This window comes from Lepidothrix coronata, unplaced genomic scaffold (genome assembly GCF_001604755.1).
Source record: "Lepidothrix coronata isolate B3197 unplaced genomic scaffold, Lepidothrix_coronata-1.0 Scaffold169, whole genome shotgun sequence".
Classification (NCBI taxonomy): Eukaryota; Metazoa; Chordata; class Aves; order Passeriformes; family Pipridae; genus Lepidothrix; species Lepidothrix coronata.
In genome coordinates this window covers 1776960-1800901 of record NW_016690349.1, presented here as the reverse complement: position 1 = coordinate 1800901, position 23942 = coordinate 1776960, and the positions used below count along the sequence as shown (strand labels likewise).

At 40.0% G+C, this 23942-nt stretch overlaps 1 protein-coding gene across 1 annotated transcript; it reads right to left on the bottom strand.

Annotated features, from left to right (window-relative positions):
• Positions 1-9085: 9085 nt before the first annotated feature.
• LOC108504593 (serpin A3-4-like) lies at positions 9086-23146 on the bottom strand. Its single transcript, XM_017829793.1, has 5 exons — positions 22982-23146; positions 19966-20611; positions 13412-13682; positions 10519-10666; positions 9086-9345 (listed from the first exon to the last, which is right to left on the bottom strand). Exons 1-5 carry the CDS (start codon positions 23144-23146, stop codon positions 9157-9159), a joined length of 1419 nt encoding a protein of 472 aa, XP_017685282.1. The 3' UTR covers positions 9086-9156.
• Positions 23147-23942: the final 796 nt, after the last annotated feature.

Genomic DNA, 23942 nt, shown 5'->3' with positions numbered 1-23942 from the left:
GAACCCCTTCATCTACTGCCCATCCAGCATTGTACTTTTAAAATCGTATTATTTACCTATGATAAGGCCTGAATCCTGCTCTGACTGTGTAAGCTAAGAAATGAAGGACGATCAGCCTTAGTGGGTAGGTATAAGCAGCAAAGAAGCTAAGTTTCTACAGAGTGAACCTGTAACTGAGCTGGGAAGGGAAGTAGAAACTCCCAAGTCCCAACCCAATGCTGTGTAACTACTGGCCTGTCCTTTCCTAATAATGTTCTTGCGTTAAAGAAATAAAGAAATTAATCAATTAATTATGGGTTTCCAACAGCAATATAGTACTTAAATTTTTAATAAATATGTGTCTATACAACATGAAAATGTAGTTAACAAGAACCATCCCAATGAGTAATTCAAGACTTAAGCAACTAACATTATTCTGAAAGCCTTCATTAAAAAGTTCTTCCTCACCTTCCCATTTGATCCACTGACCCTGCTATCTGGGACCATCTCATCTGAATTGCTTTCTTTACCTCCTTTGTACTCCTGAGCGATACTTAATCAAGTGTCTACCTTTAATTGTACAGCTGATCAAATAAGGTTGATCAAAGTGGATTGAAGTAAACAATAATGACATTATTCTGTGACTCAGAAGCTCAGCTGCCCAAGCATACCATATGGATTTTGGCTAATGCTCAAAGAAAGGACCCAGAAAGTGGTCTTGCAAGTAAAAGAGTCAGTTTACCTTGTTTATTACACCTTGTCCGTCTCCCTACTCATACAGAACAGCTCTGTTGAAAATGAAAGTACAAACATAGGAATCCACCAGGGAACAAGAGCAGAAGGAAGGCAGGTTTCAATTTTATTTTGAATGGATATAGAGTAGATCAAATTTCACTGCGGTCACTAGTTTTAATTACATTGGGAGAAGATTTAGCTCAACATCACATAACTTTTAAAAATCCTACTCTAGATCAATATTCAGACAAGTTCAACATTTTTCTCTGTAATCAACCATTATACAAAAATCTTAAATCTGTTAGTTTTAACAGAAAATTTTTTGACTTGTAACTATTTCGATACAGATGAAGACTTCCCTACCCCAAACCTGTTGATACTCTGTCTAATGTTGACTCCTACGTACTGTTATCTTCTCTGATATCCTTTTCCTGCCTTTCTTCACATCACCCACAGTCACTTGCAGACCACTATCATCTTGGCACACCATTCCTCTACTCCTGCTTCCTCCATCAGCTTTGAGAGCAATGGCAAATAGAGCCTGTTGAAGAATCATGAAGGAAAGCATTCCCAAAGGAGTCACAGCAAGCCCCTTCAACAAAAGTCAACCTCTGGGGACCAGGGAAAACTCAGATGGTTTTCACTAAATACCCAGGTGTCTTCTTCCATAGAGCAGCAGAGCATTAAGGCACTCCTAAGGCTGGGGTCAGCAAGAATGGGGCTCAGCTGTAGAGAGCAAAAAGGTTAATCAGGTCACAAGAACTTCTAGGTGACAATGTCCTGCTCTCAGGTTCATTGATCAGCCAGTGAGAGTATTTTTTTTTCCCTGATGATGCAATGTTTTTAAATTAATGCCTTTGGTAGAACTTAGGTGGGTGGGGATTATGAAAACCAGTTTGAACTGGTCTCTGGCCTTTGTGAATGCTCCGGCTCTCATACTAATGGTGATTGAATTAATCTCTTAACAAACACGTTTGTTTTTCTAATTCGCCTCCACACACATAATTACTAAAGCTCCAAACCCAACACCCCAGTATTACAGCACAGATGACACTTCACATCCCCTGATCTTCAGAGATCTCTGAACTATTGGGATCCTTCCTGAAATAATTTCTGAAGCACAGGTCTCCTCACCAGAAACAGAATCCTGCAAGTCAGGACTATGTCTAAGAGGATTCGCTGTTTCTAAAGCAGGAAATTTTTTACCAGCTTGTTCTAAATATATTTTCCTTCATGGCTTAATGTAAAAGCAATTATTTTTACTACTGGTCCATAGGCATTCAGTGCTAAGAATGCCTAAATCAAAGCTAAGAAATCCTTAAATCCTTTGAGCTCAAGATCCCTACTTACCTTTGATCGTAGTATGCTTATAACTGAGCCACAACTTCATCATTCTATTACTTACAACAGTGCTTCACAAATGCTCAATATTTTTCTTCATTTGAGAAACTTTCCCAGATTGCACAAATACCCAGATTCTTCCTGTGGCCCTTAATGTTCCCCTTTAAAATCCTTTCTCAGAAAAACTTCTTGGAAGTTATCTGAGAGAGCAAATTCCATGTAAGAAAGCAGAGTCAGAGAAATCAGAAAATTTTCATGAATATGTTTGCTTTGTTAACATTTTGAAAGAGAAATAATGAAAATGTTCCATGTTTATTTTTATTTTATAAGTTGCTATCAAGTGGTCAATTTTCCTATCATTTAACAATAAAATGGAAAAAAATTCAAAACCATTTTCAGGAAATTTGTTGAGATTTTAAGGTCATTTATTGGATGTGAAGATAATACAATTAAGGAACTGTGGACATCATTTAGAGTCTTCTGTAGAAAAAGTCTGACTTGAGAGAAAATAATTGTTTACACAAAAGTTTAGATCAAGCATTCAATTCTTCAAGTCAAGATGGAAAAGACTTCTATATCGTCTGTAGATGATCTGAACAATGAGGAAGTAATTATTTTGCCACTCACAGTTTTATTCTCATTTGCCTTTTTTTGTGGAATAAAAATGGATTTATCATATACTCTAAGGTCATATATATAGGGAAAAAACAGTTTAGAACTGGTATACTGAGAGCTAGTTCATATTAAAAAAATAAATTTTATTCAAAGAAGTTTGGTATGAATCTGATGGGGTAATGAGATATTCCCATTCAAAAAATATACATGTGTTTGATAGAGAAATAAAAGAACAAAACCTAGAAACATTAAATAAGAGATATGATAGATCTTGTTAGAGTCTTTGTGAAGGTATGTTGGTAAATAGCAAGGCATTCGTGTGATTGTAAAAAGTATAATCAATGGTTGTTAAAAGACCAAAACTGCAAATAAGCAGGCAAATGCAAATTCACCTACTTCAATCATTCAAAGAAGTGATAAAAAGACCCTTGTAATCTCTTAAAAAATCCACACTTTTTTTTAGAATGAATGCTCCTAAACTACTGAGTCAGGTAAATTCACTTAGATTTTTAGTTATTTCCTACAGAACCACTGAGCTGATCAACTGTTGCTGTTAATTGAGGAAATAAAAATGCCCTTAAATGCCAGCCCTAAACTGTTGTCTTAGGCACCCTCAGTCACAGGAAAAGGAAACAAACACTTAGGCTTTGGCTCTGAATCGAGTCTATAGATGCACAGTAGTATACATATATAGTATATAAACAAATACCTCATCCTATAAGCCAAATAAAATGGGTACCCTTAGCTTAGATCAAAGACTCATCTAGTTCAGTATCCAGTGCTGCACATTGCACACACAGTATAGACATATCACCGTACACTGAGCACACTGAGTTTCCCTTTCTCTTTTTTCCTTTCATCGTTATCTCACACTGCTTGGTTTAATTTTTCATCAGCACTGAGATGACAGATTCAGTGGCCTACCCAGGATCACTACAAAGTATCTATCCTGAGTGGCAATGACTAACTTGAGACCACCATGCTGAGTATAAACCAAGGGCTTATTTCTTTGTTAAAAAAAAAGGGAAAAGCCAGTTACCGATACCATCCAAGGAGTCTTTCTGCTGTGCCTTTTGCAACTGGACTTGTCTATCTCGCATTGGCCTCTTTAGCCACCAGCGTGCTTGTAGCAAATGTGGGCAGAGTCCTTCCCAAATCTTTGTTCGTGAAGCCTGGCCATGATTTCCTTGGATTCTTTGCCTTATATTTCCTGGCAGTGATTTTCCTCTGACATTTTATCAGCCAGCCAATGTGTACTGTGAAATTATTCCCAATGAAAAAGGTGAAACCACTGGGAAAATGTGTCACCTCACAATTTATTAAAGTCCCACATCATCTTTGACTTCTCTGAATAATGCATGCCTGAACTCATTGCTTATTAAGGGTCTTTCCTCCCCCACTAGCTTACAGGTTTTTTTTAGGTCCTTCCCTGGGGAATATTATGTTTTCAGAAGTATGTGACATATATCAATCAAACCATTATAATACATGGACAGATCAACTCTTTAAAAGAATTCTTTGGCAAAGGATTTTGCCTCCTGCTGGAAAAGACAATAAAAATATTTCTGTAAAGGCATTAGCAATAAGAAGTAGCTAAGAGGAACCTCCATCCTTTACTACATGTGAGAGGGAACATTGTGACAATGGATGAGGAACAGGCTGAGGCACTTTATGCCTTCTCTGCCTCAGTTGTTGATAGTAAGACCAGTTGTTCTCAGGCTACCCAGACCTCTGGGCTGCAAGACAGGGATGGGGAGTGGAACGAAGCCCCCATAACCAAAGGGAAGATAGTCAGCAACCTGCTTTTTAATTTTAATTTTAATGGCCAGTCTTCGCGAGCGAAGATTTGGGAAAGGTCATTGACCCTTCGAGCCTGCGCAGTGGATTTTTTTAGGTGAGACACAGCTTGCGCTGAACTGAGCCCACCCTTTAATCCTGAGGTTCATCTGCCGGGGCCGAGTGAAACTCAGACAGTGGCAGTGAGGTCCTCAGAACGTAGGTTTGTTTAGAGTGACCTTCTCTTAGATGGATTGCCACACAGGGCTAACGAGCTCCATCTGCCCGGGGAATCGAACCCGGGTCGCAGCGGTGAGAGTCCTGCACCCTAACCACTAGACCACCAGAGGCCCCTCAGCAACCTGCTACACCACTTAGAAACACACACGTCTATGAGGCTGGATGGAATCCACCTAAGGATACTGAGGGAGCTGGTGGAAGAGCTCACCAAACTCCTTTCAATCATTTATCAGCAGTTCTGGCTAACCAGGGAGGTTCCAGACAACTGAAGGTTGGCAAATGCAATGCTCATCTGCAGGAAGGGCCAGAAGAAGGATCTGGGACAGTACAAGATAGTGAGCCTGACCTCAGTGCTGGAGAATGTTATGGAGCAGATCAATCCTGCGTGCCGTGACATAGCATGCAACTGGGTGATCAGGCCCAGCCAGCATGGGTTTATGAAAGGCGGATCCTGCTTGACCGACCTGACCTCTTTCTGTGACAAGGTGACCAGCTAAGCGAATGAGGGAATGGCTGTGGATATTGTCTACCTGGACTTTAGTAAAACCTTTGACACTGTCTCCCTAAGCGTCAAGTCAAAACAACTGCGTGCAGTGCTACAGACTTGGGGCAGAGTGGCTGGAAAGATGCCCAGTGGAAAAGAACCTAGATGCTGGTCGACACCCAGGTGAACATGAGTCAGCAGCGTGCCCAGGTGGCCAAGAAGGCCAGTGGCATCCTGGTTTGTATCAGAAATAGTGTGGCCAGCAGGACCAGGGCAGTGATCCTGCCCCTGTACTCGGGACTGGTGAGGCCGCACCTCAAATCCTGTGTTCATTTTTGGGCCCCTCATTACAAGACAGAAATTGAGGAGCTGCAACTTGTCCAGAGAAGGACACTGAAGCTGGCAAAGGGTCTAGAGAGTAAGTCAGATGAGGATAAGCTGAGGGAGCTGGGGTTGTTTAGCCTGGGAAAAAGGAGGCTGAGGGGAGACCTTCTTGCTCTCTACGACTACCTGAAAGGAGGAAAGAGTTTGTAGCAAGATGGGGTCAGTCTCTTTCTGAAAGTAGCAAGCAATAGGACAAGAGGAAATGACCCCAAGTTGCTCCAGGGGAGGTTGAAATTGGATATTAGGAAACATTTCTTCATTGAAAGGGTTGTCAAACACTGCAACAGGCTGCCATGGGAAGCGATGGAGTCACCATCTCTGGCTGTATTTAAAAGATGTGTGGATGTGTCACATAGGAACATGGTTTAGTGGTGTACTTGACAGATCTGGGTTAAGGGTTGGAGTTGACCTTAAAGTCTTTTCCAGCCTAAAATATTCTATGTTTCTATGATGGTCATGTGAGTTCTTCAATATTTTTTCATACTTATTCATGATACATAACTACAAATTCTGCATTTTCCCAAAAAGCGAAGTTGAACTAACTGTTCTGCAACTCACTGCATGTTCACTTACATCTTTTTGAAAAAACTGTCACTTCTTATTACTCTGGTACAGAGACAGTTTAACTGTTGCATCAAAGTGAGATGTGCATCTTTTTGAGACGGCTAAGGTCTCTTGCATGCGTACTAAACAGTCTTGGCAATTTGTTGCTACCTGCTCTTTGATTACTTTTTTTTTCCCCGAAAACTCTTCTATTTTTAGTTCAACTTAGAATAGTGGTTCACACTGCAAAGGAAGCACATGTGCAATGAATTGAGCTTTCCTGTTTTGCCAGTGCCCCCTTTGAGCACTTCTTCTACACTTTGAACATCCACTGGCCCCTCAGGCTCTCTGAAATGATGTCTTTGAAAAAGAATATATTATCATGTGACATGACTTCTGCAAGTTTCTTTTCCTCAAAGTTACCCTTGTCCTTTCTTATTACAGTTTTAGATTTGATGTTGTGGGATTGTTCTTTTTTCAGGGGGGCATTCACTGGTCTGATAATGGCTTCCATTTTGTGAAATTTTTCTTCTTAATTCTAATTTAGTTTTTTTGTGCAACTATGCCTTTTTCTTTTCTTTTTCAAGTTAGAGTTTCTTGGATTTACTTCAAAATGGATTGCTGTACATTTTTACAGGAAAGTAAGCTGCAAGATCTGGTTAAGTCAGAAAATTATTTGTGACCTAGCAAGATCTGCAGTGCCTCTGCATTGATGTAAAATGCAAATAACTGTAAGAACCTCAGTCAAGGTTTGCTATGGATCCAGTGATGTAGGCAAATTTAGTACACTTAATTTTCAGTTTGGGAAACACTACATTTATTTTTTCTTATTGCCTTATTTGAATGCTACAGAGATGAGTTTTTCTTCACTGTGATTTTAATTTGGAAGTGGTTTCCTTTACAGAAAGCTGACAGCTTCTAACACTTTTCTTTTTTCCCTGTCATAATTTATTATAAAGATGTTGTAATCTAGACAGCCTGTATTTTGTTTATGGAATAACAGGAAACACAGTTCAAAACACATGCCAAGACTGATAACATATCTATTACAGAATCACAGAATACACTGGGTTGGGAGGGACCCACAAGGATCATCGAGTCCAACTCCTGGCCCTGCACAGGACCACCCCCATGAATCACAGCATGTGCCCGAGAGTATCATCCAAATGCTTCTGGAACTCTGTCAGGCTTGTTGCTGTGACTACTTCCCTGGGGATCCTGTTCCACTGCCCAACCACCCTCTGGGTGAAGAACCTTTTTCTAACACCCAGCCTTAACCTCCCTTGGCACAAATTCAGGCCGTTCCCTCGGTTTTGTCAAGGGAGTCAAGAGAGAACTATTTAGAAGAGAGATGAGAGACATACAGAAGCTACACACTTGATAGAGTAGAAGCAGCATGCTCTCTATAGGCTTTGAAATAAACATCTCTGCATCAAAGGAATGCCCAACCTTCCCAAAGTCTTCTGCCTAACGGAGATAACCTACTGCCCAGGCTAGAGACAGACGGCTTTTTGAAACTCATTACTGGCATTACTACTACTGTGCTGATCTAATGTATATGAACAGTAAACTAATAACTGGTTGTTGACATCTGTCAAAAAAACCAGCTTGAACCATACTTTAGTCTTCACTCTGAGCTACAAAAGTAAAATAGCAAAATTAGAAACTTTTAAATGTCATGTTTATTCATCGATGTTGTTCTACCATAGTACATTTGTCTGCATATTTCAAGGCTGTACAAAGACTGGTGTTAATGCTTAATACCTATTAACAGACTAACCCATTTTAGTCAATAATTTACCCCTCCTGCAACCAGAGATCAGATACATACCATGAACACGAGCAAAGAAATAAAATAATGATAGATGATGTGAAAACCAGAAGAAAAAACATAGATAAGAAGGTAAACCAGGAGAAAAAAAAAAGCATGTTCATTATGAATGTGACTTTGAGTATTGTGTATCTTAACAGTGAAAACAGCTCTTTATAATATTGTGACTATACTAACCATGAAGCAGATGAGAAAGAGAGTACCAATGTTGTACTACTGGACAGTCTGAGAACAGAAGGGGTTATATCAAGAGACACGGTAAGTGTCACTGATAGGATATAGATGTTACTGGTAGGGTGCTTGATCCTACAAACAATACTGGAACGGCGCTTACTACCATGGGTAATCTCCCAGGTACAGACAGTAATGGTGCAGACACTGGCACCAGAAGGAGATGGCTTGTGTTTCCTGCTGCTTGGGGGCTTCTAGAAGCTAGTTTAGGTGCAGGCGCAGGCTAGAAGTAGTCTTCTGACTGCTCTGAGCTGTATATCTGATTCATGAAAGTTGGCTCCTGGGGAATGAACTGCAGATTAGATCTACCTCTTCTTTTCTTAGACCAAGTTCTTAGAACCTCTAAAGTTTGCCCTGTAATGAGTCTGGACTGTACATTTCACAGAAACAGTGGGCAGGCCAGTATATATCTGCAGGGGGAAAACACACCTTCTTTGAGACCCCTTTGCAGCAGCCAAGCTGGGACAACAGCTGAAAAGCAAGGATGTATTAGACTCACTGGACAACAATGGTACTATGCAAGGTAGTAAGCATTATGCATGTTAAGGTCTATGCTAGTTACAAACTTCGTGTTGGTAGGAGAAGGGACACAACTAATAAAGTGACATAGCTTGTACCCATTTGTCAGTCAACACAAAAAAAAATGTGAGAAGGCAGCCATGAGGGAAGAAGCAAACGTACACAACTCTCTCCACCCACATGCTCTTCAGCTTCCCTGCTAGAAGATGTATCTATGCTATCAGTATCACACAGGCCTACTTTATCCCAGACCTAATGAAAGTTCTGCCTGAATGCAACCTTCTTAAAAAAAAAAAAAGCAAGGCCCAAACAAACAAGCAACTATGACAACTTAAACTGATGAAGAGTCTCATCTACAAAAACCAATGAATAACGTCAGTTAAGAGGCAGAGAGCCCCTCTGCAGCCATGCCATACTCATCAGGTCAAATACTTGATTTAAGAGTGGTGATCACCACATACACAATATGTACATTAACTTAATCTCTTTTCAGAGGGTTCATAATTTTTCCCATGAAAAGTATATTGTTCTCCAAAGTTATGACCACAAGGAATGCCCTGTTGAGTTTAATGGTAACTGGAACGGACATAGGCACTATTTCCATGCCTGTGGCAGCTGCTGCTTCGGTGCCAGTCTCATCCACCTTTATCACAGCCTTATGAATAGCCTGTGAAGAAACAGACATGTACAAGTCAAGGGGGTACAAAAATAGTCACCTAAATAAGAATGTGACCTAAAAGTGCCTGAAGAAGTTATTGGTAAGAAACAAGCATCAGATTGACAGGTGTGAGTCCACTGCATAAGGACAGCAAAGCGGAAAAAGAATCACCAAGCTACATGCAGCATAGCTCTGGTCCCAGGGAGGAAAAGTTTGTTTCCAGTGGAGATACATGTCCCCACTAGTGAAAACATTTGCTTTGTTTCTTTTCTTATTCCCTGCACCCACTCTTGGAGATCTGTACAGCTAGACCAAATGTTAAGAGAGCAAGACCATATTTAATTGTCTATTAAAAGTTCATATAGCTGAAAAAATAACATGCAGACTAGCACAATTGATAGAATTCTGAGAATATGTTTTCTATGTCCTTTCATGTCTTGGAAATAATGGTAGCAAAGGAGAAGGTCCAGAAATGGAGGGCTAGAGCAGAGAAACCTATAAGTTTTATCTTGCAAAGTCAAGACATTGACAGATCCTGGTTTACTAACGTCCTCCTGACGTCATGAGGGCAGTTGTTTTCTTCATATTAGACAATTAAAGCTGCACTGATTGTCAGTTTTAACTCTAGGTTCATTGAAGTATGACCTGTCTGTAGCTTTTACCTTGGCCTGACACTAATGAGGGTCATTGTTCATAGGCTTGAAGCCAAATGTTTATACTAACTGCATTTTCCTTTCCCCTAAACAGTTTAAAAGCAAGCAGTGTTTGTCCTCTCCCCTCCCCTCCATAAAACACAAGTGGTGACACATCCTATAGTCCGTACTTGCCCACAATCAGGCTAAAGAAGACAAATGCAAACAGAAGCAGCAATGTAGTGACTGTAACAGCACACTGCAGGAAGGTAGTGAGGTGTGGATAGACGGCAATTTGGTCATGCCTGTTTTATAAGGTTGCCCCCATGTAGATCGAAACAGCCTTCTAGATTAAAAATTACAGACTTGTAACCTGCTCCAACCCAATTGCACTTACAGTGCATGGACAAAATACTCTGTATACCAACAACTACCTTTTCATGTGAAACCAAGCCTTTTTGCATGAGTTTTGCATCACAAATAGTTGTACAGAAAGTGATGCAAGTATCAGTAACCATAGGCCCATAAAACAAAAAGCGGTATGACTTACCTGGGAAATTCTGTGCTGGGGCTGTCCAGTGATCCCAGAGAGGTCAGCCTTATCAGTGAACAGGTCCATAATGCCCATTTTATATAAGATATTTTTTAGGTCATATGTCCCATAAAGAGTGAATTTCGGAAGATACAAATTTACTGAGCTGCCAGAAAAGAAGTACAAAAGTATAGTGAAACATTTGATCACATATCACAGAATAACATAGACTCAGTAGGGAAACTGATTTTGCTTTCTCCCTCAAGACATTTTGCCTGCAGACTCTTTCAGCCCACAAAGGAGATGTACACTGACACTGATTTGAGGAGAAGAAAAGAAGATTTATGACAATGTTGGAAGGCTGATTGAGAGGATAAGGCTGTAGTTTGCTGGCTCCCAGTCTGCAGTAACCCAACACAAGAGCAGTGAAATTGACCCGGTGATTCAGCACAATACAACTGTACCTCCCTAAGAATCTTCATCTAACATTTTCAGAAGTTGTGATCTTTTGTGGAATCTGCTGGAAACACCTTCATCATTACCCATTACTGAGGATGCAAAGGATTCACCTTGTGAAACAGAGATACCTTTAGGTGTGTCAGACTGAGCACAAAAAAAATCCAACACATGTGAGTTCACTGGTTACTTTTGGAAAAAAACAAAACAAAACAAAACAAAAAAAACCCCATTGGCTGGCCTTGTGTATTTATCATATAAATCAGGACAGAGAAATCAAAAATATACACCAAAGAAGCAGGACAATGATAAATAGTGATAGAATGGATGACAAAGTAAAAAACAAAAGCACATTGACAGAATATAGATAGTCAATAGATAATCATTTTTCTATGTCAAGCCCAATGTTTTAAGTGACTAGTTTGCTGTTTTCCATAAATAACCCAAAGCTCTATACTTCTGACTCGTTTCTTCCTTACTTTTTCCATACAGATCTAACAATTACTTTTCAAGGGTTAAACACAACATTTACAGCCAGAAGCAGCATAATGAGACAGAGGTTAGAAATAGTGCTGACATTAGGTACTGTTTTCTGGTGAGAAACCAGGACAACTCTCCAGGGCTCTAGGTCAGGGAGATGTGGAACACTTAATGAAGCTAGCCAAAGAGCAAGACATCCAGCAGACAAGTGGAAAGGAAAGGGCCCATACCTGAAGTGTTGCACAGCATCTAATGCCAAGTCTGGCTGGTACCCAGAAATGAAAGTGCTACAGGATTGATAACTGATTGCTGATCTCTTAGTTCTCCCTAATTTCAGTCTGTGCTGATTGCTGTCCCAAATGATGATGCAATTATCACTGAATCATCTATCTTACTGTTGTGTAAAGACATTCCTTCACAAGCCCCTACTTTCTTTCAATATGGAGGAAAGAGAAAGCCACAGCAACAGTGCAACCAGGAAGGAAGCCCTGGGATGCACTTTGCAGAAGTGAAAGTGATGCTTTCTCCACAGTTCAGCCATTAAATAGATCTCAGCTGCCTGTACTGGTGAAACTTTGGCACTATCCCCTGTTTGGCAGCCAACAGTAATGAAAAATGCCCCTCACAACACTTCTGCAACTCATATCAGTTTGCAGACACAGAAACAGGGACAAACATAGCTTGCCCACAGCCCTTGAATCATTCTATATACTACTTCAAGCCCATTTATTAAGACCTCCCAGAGACTCTGAATAAGAGCAGAGGCAACCAATTGCTTTGAAAACCAGAGGTAAAAGGAGGAGTTCATGTCATCGGTTTGCAGGAAAGAATGGTCATCATGAAAAATGGGGAGCAGCAGGAAACAAACTTGTTTTCGACAGTGATGCTTTTTTATATTATAAGATAGGAAATATAAATCCCCTCAACTTTATTTAGTGTCTTTCTTGGTAATTTTAAAGGCAATTGTGTTTCTTTGACAAAAATTATACATATGTATCTTGATTCACCACCTTATTTGTCCTATAGTCACGAACTATGTTCCTGCTTCCAGAAGTTTCAAAACTGTTAAGATGCACAGAGAATTAATTTTTTTTTCCTGGTCCTTTTTTTTTTCCAAATTAAAAAAAAAATGTAGATTCTTTTGATGAGATTTAACTGTGAATCAGAGTTAGGAGCATGACACTGGTTTTGGGTTTCTGTGTTAGGATGCAATTTTTCTTTTGAAAAAGGATCATCTAAAATAAGTTTTTCAAATGAGTATGTGTGAAGGTCACTAACTTTGATGCAGCAAATTCATAAGTGAGCACAAGGGCTTGATACTATAAACATGTTTTACCTATGCTTGTAGAACACATTTTGTCCCATGAAAGGCTAGTACCATACAGGACACTAAATGCAAGGAGTATAAAATTATTTTTAGAAAGCAGATAACCTTTCTGCCTTCTAGGCTCAGAGTTACCTTGAAACAAGTGTAGCTTGTTCCAATTTTGCCTTCCTAAGACCTCAGAGAGCCTGAATATAGTGGCTCTGCAACGTGCTTTGCCCTCCTAATTGCCGAATGGAAGTTGTTATTTCAGCATTAACTGTGCAACTATTGTCAATTTTAATAGGTAGAAAAGAAGCAAGAGACAAGAAAAAAGGCTGAAGTGGTAGGAATTTACTTGTAAATAGAAGGCAGAAGATCTCCCCCAAAAGTATGAGTAGAGGTCTAAGTCCAAAAACAGGGGCCTATTGGGAGTTGGATATGGGAAAAAAAATTGCAGAAATGGAAAAAGTTCTAAAGCTGTGAAGGTTTTCAGTGCATGCAGTACTTAATGTAAAAACACAGTGACACCAGAGAGCCAAATTCAGCTTTGGTCAGTGGGAATACTTCTGCAGATAAAACAGAACTAAAAATGGTGTTCTGATTCTGTGTCATAGCTCAGCACATTTGTTTCCTTGCCTACCATCTGAACCAAGAACTTCAGAATTTTACCTTTTTGTGACTAATGACCTCCACCTTGACATATGTTCACAAGACAATCTTTTCTCCAGCTTCCTCATTCTTCCTTTATCAGGCAGAATAAAAAATGCTGAAGCGCCTCCTTTGTAATCCATTTGCACCACAGTGGAAGACAGCTGGTCATCATAGCCATGCTTGAACAGGCCCATTCCAAACATCATCGGGACTTCAACAGCCTTGTTCCCATCCACAAAGAATTTGCCCATTTTAGTGTATTGTGGATCAAAAGGTTTTTCCCATTCAGCTTGAAATAAAAGAGATTGAGTTAGAGGATATTTTGAGGACATGAAACCATAGGACATATCACCACAGGACACATTCTTAGATGACAGAAACTGGTACTGTTGGATCGGCTTCAAAGACAAACCAGTTTGCAACAATCACTTGATCTTACTGAATACTGGGAATAATTTAATAGCAACACACAGTAGGTAGAATGACATGTAAAAAAACTCCCTCAGATTTTACAGTGGGCTGCAATATTCTTCATTTAGATGACACATCAAGGGTTCTAACTTCCACTTTTCCACCATGACAACAGTTTTAAGGAGTCTGTAAAGCCCCCATGCTTTCTCTGAGCTCTGGAGAATATTCTCTCCTTTCCTTATTCCCAGATCAAAGTAGACTTGAAAAGGGTGACATGAGGGATGAATTCTCCAGAGAAATTAAGGAATTTGGTTACTTTCAGAGACAAGGTGTTTATATCTCGCATTAGCTGATAATGTATAGAGTCATGAGGAACTTAATTCTACCAGACTGCTGGGTTAAAAAGCAAAACAACAACAGAAACTTTTTCCACTGCATCCTCACAATATTAAATTTTCCAAGGCTCCTCACTTAGTCATGGTGAAACAAACTCTCTACATCGGAACTCTGAAAGATTTTTATCCTCAGTGGAGAAAAATTTCTAAGCCAAATTCCACGTATCCACATCATTCATTTCAGAGGCTGAGCAGATTTTAAAAAAGGGTGGGAGTTTTTGGAAAGGTTTCTTTGTTGTTTTTATTTTTAAGGAGTGTTGTTGGTCTGCAGTAAATTTTGCCTTCTAGAGTAAAACTAACATTTTATCACATTCATTAGGCAAAACTAAAGCTGTGATGCTTAGTAAAGTACCTGCCATCAATAAAACACTGAAACAGTATGCAACCACTTTTGACTTCTGACTTCTATTGGAACATTGATTATTAGGCAGCTTGTTACAAATGAAATAATTATCTTCTGCTGTTTCCACCATCTGACGTAGCCTGCACTTAGTATTTGGAAAAAGTGAAATGGGAATTTAGGGAATGTCTTGGGCTCTCAAAGTATAGATTGACAACTGGTAATACTCTGAAGAGGGAAAAGTTGCTACTTTTATGTTTCTTCATTAATAGTGACTTCTGTCATCAGGTATATAACAGGCAGGACTTCTACCTTATTATTCTTAAGGGAAAAAATAAAGCAGAATGAATAACAGAAATATGAATGACACAAGTCCTGAAACATTGAAACAACCTTTATCTAGTGCTCAACTCAGGGAAAACACCCACTGCTTTCACAAAGAACTTCGCTTGATTGAAAACTGAGTAGGATGTTAGGACTGCTAACTCTGGAATTCAGGAGAGCAGACTTTGGTCTCTTCAGCAATCTGCTTAGTAGAGTGCCACGGGATAAAGTCATGGAGGGAATAGAGGACCAAGAAAGCTGTATCACCAAACAACTCTATGCAGCACTACTGGCTGGGGGAGGAGTGGCTGGAAAATGGCCCAGAGGAAAAGGGCCTGGGGGTGCTGGTTGACAGCAGCTGAACATGAGCCAGAAGTGTGCCCAGGTGGCCAAGAAGGCTAGTGGTATCCTGGCCTGTATCATCAGTAGAGTGGTCAGCAGGACCAGGACAGTGATTGTTCCCCTGTACTCGGCACTGGTGTGGCTGCACCTCAAATGCTGTGTTCATTTTTGGGCCCCTCTCTATACAAAGGACATCGAGGTGCTGGAGCATGTCCAGAGAAGGACAGTGGAGTTTGTGAACGGTCTAGAGAGTAAGTCAGGTGAGGAACAGCTGAGGGAGCTAAACAGCTGCTTAGCCTGAAGGAGGCTGAGAGGGGACCTTATTGCTCTCTACAACTACCTGGAAGGAGGTTGAAGTGAAGTGAGAGTTGGCCTCTTCTCACAGCCAACTAGCAATAGGACAAGAGGAAACGCCCTCAAGCTGTACCAGAGGAGGTTCGGGTCGGGCAGCAGGAAGAATTTCTTCACTGAAAGGGTTGTCAGAAATTAGAATGTGATGCCCAGAGACATGGTGGAGTCGCCATCCCTGGAGGTGCTCAAGAAATGACTGGATGTGGCACTTAGCACTGTGGTTTAGTTGACATGGTGGCATTTAGTCAAATGTTGGACTCAGTCTTGTAGTTCTTTTCCAACCTTAATGGTTCTGTGATTCTATGATTCTATTAATATTCAAGGATAACCTCCACCAAGCACAGGAGTGATCTCTCTTAACAAAGAGGAAGTCAGGCAAAAGTGCCAGGACTGTGTGGATGAACAAGGAGCTACTGGGTGAAATCAAACACAAACAGGTAGCCTACAGAGGGTGGAAACAAGGACAGGTAACCTGGGAGGTATACAAAGAGATTTTCTGAGTATCCAGGGATTAGATTAAGAAAGTTAAAGGTGTGATAGAATTAAATCTGGCCAAGGACATCAAGGGCAACAAGAAAAGCTTCTATAAGTATGATGATGACAAAAGGAAGACTAGGAAAAATGTGAACCCTCTCCAGAAGGAAAATGGAAGCCTGGTTACCCGTAATGTGGAGAAGGTTGAGGTACTCAATGACATTTTTTGCCTCAGTCTTTACTGGCAAGTGCTGCAGCCACACCAGCCAGGTCACAGAAGGCAAAAGCAGAGACTGAGAGAATGAAGAATTTACCATTATAGGAGAAAATGAGGTTCAAGACCATCTAAGGAACCTGAAGATGCACATGTTCATGGGACCTGATGAAATGCATCTGCAGATCCTGAGGGAACTGGTGGATGAGGTGGCTAAGACACTATCTGTCATATTTGAGAAGTTATGGCAGTCCAGTGAAATTCCCACTGACTGGAAAAGGGAAAAATAGCTCTCATTTTTAAAAAGTGAAAAAAAAAAAAGATTCAGGCAACTACTAGTCTGTCTCACCTCTTTGTGTGGCAAGATCACAGAGCAGATCCTTCTGGAATCTATGCTAAGATAGGTGGAAAATTAGGAGGTGACTAGTGACAGACAACATGACTTCACTAATGGCAAGTTGTGCTAAAGGAAGAATAATTGATGTCATTTAACTGGAGCTGTGCAAAGCGTTTGACACTGTTCCACGTGATATCCTTTTCTCTAAACTGGAGATTTGGATTTGACAGATGGTCCATTTGGTGGATAAGCAATTGCCTGGATGGTTGCATTTGAAGGGTTGTGGTCAATGGCTTGTTCTCCAAGAGATCAGTCACAAATGGCATTCCTCAGGGTTGGATTAGGACCAATGCTGTTCAACATCTTTGTTGGCAACACGAACAGTGGGATTGAGTGCAGCCTCAGTAAGTTTACCAATGACACCAAGATGTGTGATGCAGTTAACATGGTGTAAGGAAGGGATGTCCTCCAGAGGGAAGGTATGCCATGCAAGGGGAGCATGATAGGCTTGAGAGGTGGCCCCATTGGAACCTTATGGTGCTCAACAAGGCTAAGTGCAAGGTCCTGTATGTGGGTTGGGGCAGTCCGAAACACAAATACAGGCGAGGCAGGGAATGGATCGAGTTGAAAGTGGACCTGAGGAGAAGGACTTGGAAGTGTTGGTTGACAAGAAGCTCAGCATGACTCAGTAATGTGCACTTGCAACTCAGAAAGCCAACTGTGTCCTGGGCTACGTCAAAAGGAGTGTGGCCAGCAGGTCAAGAGATGGGATTTTCCCCTCTACTTCAGTCTGGTGAGATGCCACCCAGAGTACTTCTTTAAGCTCTGAGGTGTCCAACATAAGAAGGACATGGACTTGTTGGAGCAAGTCCAGAATAGGGGCCATGAAAATGATCAGACAGCAGGAACATCTCTCCTGTGAAAACAGGCTGAGAGAGTTGGGGTTGTTTAGCCTGGGGGAGAGAAGGCTCAGGGGAGACCTTAAAGCCCCTTCCAGTACCTAAAGGGGGCCTACAGACAGGGAATGACTTTTTACATGGGCAGATAGTGATAGGACACAGGGGACTGACTTTAAACTGAAAGAGAGCAGATTTAGATTTAGATTAGATATAAGGAAGAAATTCTTCACTGTGAGGGTGGTGAGACACAGGAACAGGTTGCCCAAAGAAATTTTGGATGCCCCATCTCTAGAAGTGTTCAGGCCAGGTCTTTGAGCAACCTCGTGTAGTGGAAGGGGGCTACAACCATGGCAGGAGGGTTGGAACTAGATGACCATTAAGGTTCCTTCTAACCCAAACTGTGGCTATCACTTAACACACAGGTTAGACAGAGATGATATTCACTAATACTTTCCTCCTGTTTCAAAGGAACTTTTATTCTTATCCTCACCTCTATCTTAGGGGTCTACCTTCTAGGGATGACACCTTTGTCAAATGCTTCACAGTGTTCAAGTGGAAAAATGAACTTTGAGGTAGTCTTTGTGGTGATCAGCTCGACAAGAGCATGATAAGGGGCTGGTGTAATACAGTGGAGTAATGTGCCCACTGGCTCAGAGACAGAAAAATATTGCCAGGCTTTTGTCCTTAGGGAAGGACTTCTGTACTACAGTACCCCACAAAAAAAAGGGGAAAGAGAGTCACCAGTACTGTGCAAGGGTGGTTGCAATGCACAATGGAAAAGAGTCTAAAAATATGGACTGATTATAGAGCTAACTGGGCTTTAGGTCCTCTCCAGGTTAATTCCAGCCTCTAGAACCTTAACCTACTCTTGATTTCAAGATAAAAAATGTTATATTATTGCTATTAATGCTATTCTTTAATCTATTTTCTTTAAAATCAAAGAGCTAAAACTGAAACTTCACCATACTTGGAGAAGGCAGGAAATCATTTCAGTAATAAAATGAACATCTAATTAAAAAAAAAACCCCACATTTTTAGAACATGTAAAAGTTAACTGTAATACAAAGTTATTTTTAATAAAATTTTCTCAGGCTTTTGTCTCAATTGTGCTACTAAATTTATTGCTTATACTTCGAACACCTTTCAGTAAAAGAAAGGGGGTTTTGCCTGTTTTGAAAGATGTGCCTGTTGCTCAATAAAAGCCTAAGTGAAAACATTATTTGAGCCAAACAAGTATGTTTTCGAGAGAATTAAGAAATATCAGTCATCTATAATTCAATCAGCTCCATTTAACTGTGGCCAAATCTTCAGAGATTAATATAAGGAGCTGAGACACAGATGAAAACCAACAGAAAACCCCCACAAAAATATAGTTCTTAATTACTTGCAGGGGAACCCTCATATTGGAATGTGCAAACATCCAGGTTAACAGTTTTAAAAGAATAGCTTTTCATAGCTTTTCCTTTTAAAAAGAATCTAATTCCTATTATGTCATCTCCATTTCAATTAAAAAGCTTAATGGTAATTTTATCAGATAGATTATAGGATATTATTTTTCTGAGTACAATTGCTTTGTTTTCAGCATATGAGTAAGAGAGAGAAGGTTTGAAAGAAGATGCAATATCTGTTATTAGACCACTGATTGAGCCTTACAGCCTTGATCCTCGTCTTCTCATTAGATCAGCAGTCTGAAAAGCTCTGGGAAGATCTGTTGACTGTATCTAAGCAGACTGCACAAGTTAATTAAGAAAAACAAGCTTATTGTCAATAGGCTTGTATCTGATACTGGTGGGTCCATCTTCACTGGAAAATATTAGAATCTGCAAATCAAAAAAAAAAGGGTGAAACCTATGCCTCTAGACACATCAGGACTACAGACATACGATCGGCAAAGGCATAGTTAGTAAAAAAATAGGGAGAACATGAGTGTGAAACCGAAGTTGTTGACTGTTTAGTTTTGGATACATGAACATACACAGTAACAGCAAAACTATGGAGTAAACATACTTCTATTTGGTAAGATGCTACCTTTTACTTTAACAGCATTTTTTAAATTTAACTCCTAACTTGCTGAACAAAACACCAACTGAAGTCCACAGAACTGGATTTCAAATTAATTCCTATATAGCAAAGCATTTAAGAAAGTGCTTGAATCCCACTAGATTGTATAGGATTAGGAAAGCATCTAATCTTTCCTAACTAGAGGTGCCTTCCTCAGCATATATTTCACTAAATCTTCAGAAGGAAAGAAGTTTATATATTAAAAAATATGGGGAAATTTGCCATACATTTTGCTAGGAATTATCATCAGCGTCAGGCAAAACATAATTTTCAAAAGCTTTGTTTGTAACTAAGTGTGAGGACCAAAGGGAAAACAAGATATGAGTCCATCTGCAAAACCATATTTCAAAAAAAGGTGATGAAGTCCAAGACTGACCTGAGGAAATAAATTATGAAATAGAAGAATATGATATGTGTATCTTACCGTTAAAATAAATATAGCTAATGAGGAGAATTTCAGTAAGTGGATCAAGGTTATTTACAAGATCCTTGATTTTTCCATTGGTTCTTTCTGCTACATATTTGTTGACTTTTTGCTGGGCTTGATCAGCCTTCTTGAAGTTCATAGGATAAGCTTCTCCTTCATAGAAGTTTCTGAGATCACTTAAAAATTTTTCTTGTGGCTTCAGTCGGTCAAGCACAAACAGAACATTTCCCATATTCAACTGTAAGCCCCCATTCTTTCTGTTTACCATTTGCATGAGTTGACGATAACCTTCATGTATGTCATTTTCAGAAATCTCACGTGGGTTAAAGCAAAGGGCCCTAAGAATCTGTGTCAGGGTGTCTGATCTGGCACCCAGAGTCAGCATTGCAAAGGCAGTAGAGATGCTCAAAGGAGAGAAGAAAACATTCCGATTGTTTTCGTAAGAAGAAATCTCTTTGTAGAAACAACATGCAAATCGACAAACACTGTTCCTTACACTTTGCCATGGCATGTTTCGGTTTCCTTGGGCTCTTTGATTTTGGTTTCTTACCCCTTGGTGATTAGGCTCATAGCAATAACTGTTGGAATTAATTCCAACAAGTAAAAGACACAGGAGAAACAACTTCTTCATGTTTCTGTGACTCTGTAATAGAAGAAAATGTACATTTGGCTTACAAATCTTTTCACCTTGTGTTTAGCAACACATCAATTCCTTCACTATAAAAAGTTAGCTTAGTACCAGTGATCCCAAGACATTTGAACTGAGGGGTACCAACTTTCTATTTCAAGGAAGTAGACTGTGGAAAATTACTCAACCTACTGAAGAGGTTATGAAATAATAAAAATCAAAGTTAAAGAGGGATGAGGTAATACCAAAGATGCCCTCATTAGAGTTAGTCTACAATTCCTTTGAAACTGTTTTTTTCCAATGTTCTCTTTTCAATGTGTCTTTAAGTGATTAAGAGCTGTGAGTCAAAAGTAGATCTATAGAGCAGAAAGTAAAAATTTAACAGATGAAAAATCAAAGCAGAATTAAGACACAATATTCCTTCATTGTAAAAGTTAAAATATTATACATTTTTTAATAGGATCCATGTAAACCCGTATGCAGGCACCAAAGAGAAAGTAAATGCACTTGTTAATGAGGAGCTGATGAACATTAACAGTGATTTCATAAAGGTTGAACAACTGAGCACCATTAAAAGAAGCCAATATCCACATAAATAACAAAAGAGAGAAACAGCAATTAGGATGTTATCAAGACCATGGAAATACAGTGCTGTTTATTAAGGAAGGGAAAATGCATATGTACACAGAACAAACAGCAAATGGAAATAACCATGCCTGCAGCATGGAAACCATTCATTCCACATTTGTGGTAATACTTTTACCTCTAGAAATTAATACTGTATCACAAGTGGTTCAATATCTTGTGTCAACAGAGAGAAAGAAGTAAAGATGGGAAATATTTGGAAATCTAGAATATCCACTTGTGGTATGTGATCATTTCACCTACAGAATCTTTTATAAAACAAAGTACTCTTTAGGAGAAAAATACCTTAGGTTTCTGAATTGCACTGAGAAATGCAGACTGCCTTGTAAATTCATTGAATTCCAATCAGCTCCCACCATGGCCCCACATTTGTGTTCTCCACTTTCCAGCATCTTGTTCTCTAAAACCCAGTGAACTAAGAATGCTGCTCTCTGCTTTAATAATATATGCTCTAAATGTCCCTTAATTCACAGTCTTTGAATATCGTGGTCATAGAAATACTACTATCACTAGGAAGGGCCTGAATCCCACGACAAACCACTTTCAGGCAGTGCACTTTTGTATCTAGAACACATTTAAATTTAAGCTCCTTGATTTGTTTGTGACTTTTTCCACCATCACTCTTACTCTAATTCTTTTAGCCACAGTTTCTTTTTTTAGGAGCCTCTAGATGCTTTAGAGAGCAATCCTTAAGTCCACATTTCCATTTCATTTCATGCCTTACATTTGTTACTATCACCAATTTACTTCATTTAAAACACTTAGGAATGTAGTTTTTCTGAGGAGAGTTATGCCATATAAACATGCCTATCTAACAGAGGACTTATTTTTTTTATTTTAAAAAACCAAAATCATAGTAAAGCAGTACAAGAAGCTTTAAACCAAAATACGACAATTTTTCGATTGGCTATTCAAAAACTGTTGTCCTACTGTTACGCAGAAAAAAAAAGCATTACTTACGGTAAAGTCAAAAGTGTCCTGTTGTATTCTCCAGGTCTGCACAGGTCCTTGCTCAGTTGTTTATGCTGCTGCACACAAAGCAGGGTATCCTCTAGTAAAGGTTAAGATCATCTAAGGGCTGTGACTCATGCATTATAATTTTAGAGATTAGTATGATGTCGAAACTAGTTTTACTGGACACTTAACTTTACTGAATGTGTTTCACACGTGGCTTTTTATTATTCATGACTATACAATCACCCTGTTAGATTCAAACCCATTTTCCTTCAACTGAACCCGCTGTTTCTTCATATCAAACATTCATACACTTCTCAGTTGCCCCAATGTATTTTATGAACAAGAGAGTCACAACGTGATTTCTAGTGACTATAGCATTGCTACCACTAAGGCCAAGGACAAGACTTGGTGCACCAGGACAATTCGAATTTTTGTGACCTAGCTTGCTTTGTCTCCTGTATAATCCATGGCTGGTGTTGATTTTCTCCAGTTGAAGCCAGTGATGATTCTAAGAGGTGCAGGGCTTAAAACACTGTTTTGATCTATTAGCAAGTGCTGCTGTATGTGTACCTGACTATCCACTCCCAGACGGGGAATCCACTGGCAGCAAGAGCTGTGATATCAACTCCTGGGCTACTCACATGGCCCTGTGCCCAGGGAAGAAGAATGCAGCTGGGATGCCATTGAATGCAGGTGATCCCAGTTACAAGCATGGCCTGGGGACAGGGGGTGGAAGCCTAGGAACAAGGGTGTTAAATAGAGCAAGTCTTTAGATCAGCTTACTATCTTGTGATCTGGGATGTGGGGAGCAGTCCCCTCTGATCCTGTGCCAAGTTCAGCTGGGTCAAAGCAGACAGCAGACATCCTGTGCTCAAGTGTGCATCCTGGGTGCAGAATGACAGAGGCATTGAAGAAGGGAACTCTGAAGACCACATAGTTCAACCCCATGCTCAAAGCAGGGTCATTTTAAGTCAGTTGCTCAGGACACTGTCCAGCTAGGTTTTGCCTTCCTTGTTTGAGAACATTGACACTGAAACAGGTTTTCTCAGAACTTCATTTATTTTAATTTGTGCTCACTGCCCCTTGTCCTGTCACTGGATTCCACTGAGCACAGGTTATCTCTTACTTTACTCGTCAAAAATCAAGTGTTTATACACACTGTTAAATTTTACACAGGCCTTTTATTATCTGGGCTAAACATTTCCAACTCTCTCAGCCTCTCCTCATATGTCAGATGCTGCAATTCTTCAGTCACCACTGTGGCACTTTACTGAAGTCACTCCAGTATGTCCATGTCCTTGCATTGCGGAGCCCAGCACTGGATGCAGGACTCCTGATCGGTACACTAGGAATGAATAGAGAGGAAGAATCACTTGCCTTGACCTGCTAGCAATGCACTTAATGCAGCTTAAGTACGTGGAGTTACAGAATCATAGAATAATGGAATGATTTTGGTTGGTAGGAACCTTAAAGATCATCAAGTTTCAATCCTACTGCATGGACAGGAACACCTTCCACTAAACCAGGTTACTGAAGGCCCCATCCAACCTGGCCTTGAACACTTCCAGGGATGGGGCATCCACAAGTTGTCTGGGCAACCTGTTTCAGTGTCTGACTACCGTCATAGTGAAGAATTTCTTCCTTATATCTAATCTAAATCTACTCTCTTTCTGTTTAAAGTCTAGATTTATCTCTACATGCCCTTGTAAAAAGTCCCTCTCCTGGTCTCCTGTAGGACCCTTTT

Bases quoted from the DNA above. Each gene is read 5' to 3' on its own strand.
- LOC108504593 (XM_017829793.1), bottom strand. From the start codon at position 23,146: ATGGGGTTGAACTATGTGGTCTTCAGAGTTCCCTTCTTCAATGCCTCT. The intron at 10,667-13,411 runs GTAAAATTCTGA...CTTTTCTGGCAG, and splicing joins AGGTCATTAGTCACAAAAAG to CTCAGTAAATTTGTATCTTC. The intron at 9,346-10,518 runs GTAAGTCATACC...GTTTCTTCACAG, and splicing joins CCCAGCACAGAATTTCCCAG to GCTATTCATAAGGCTGTGAT.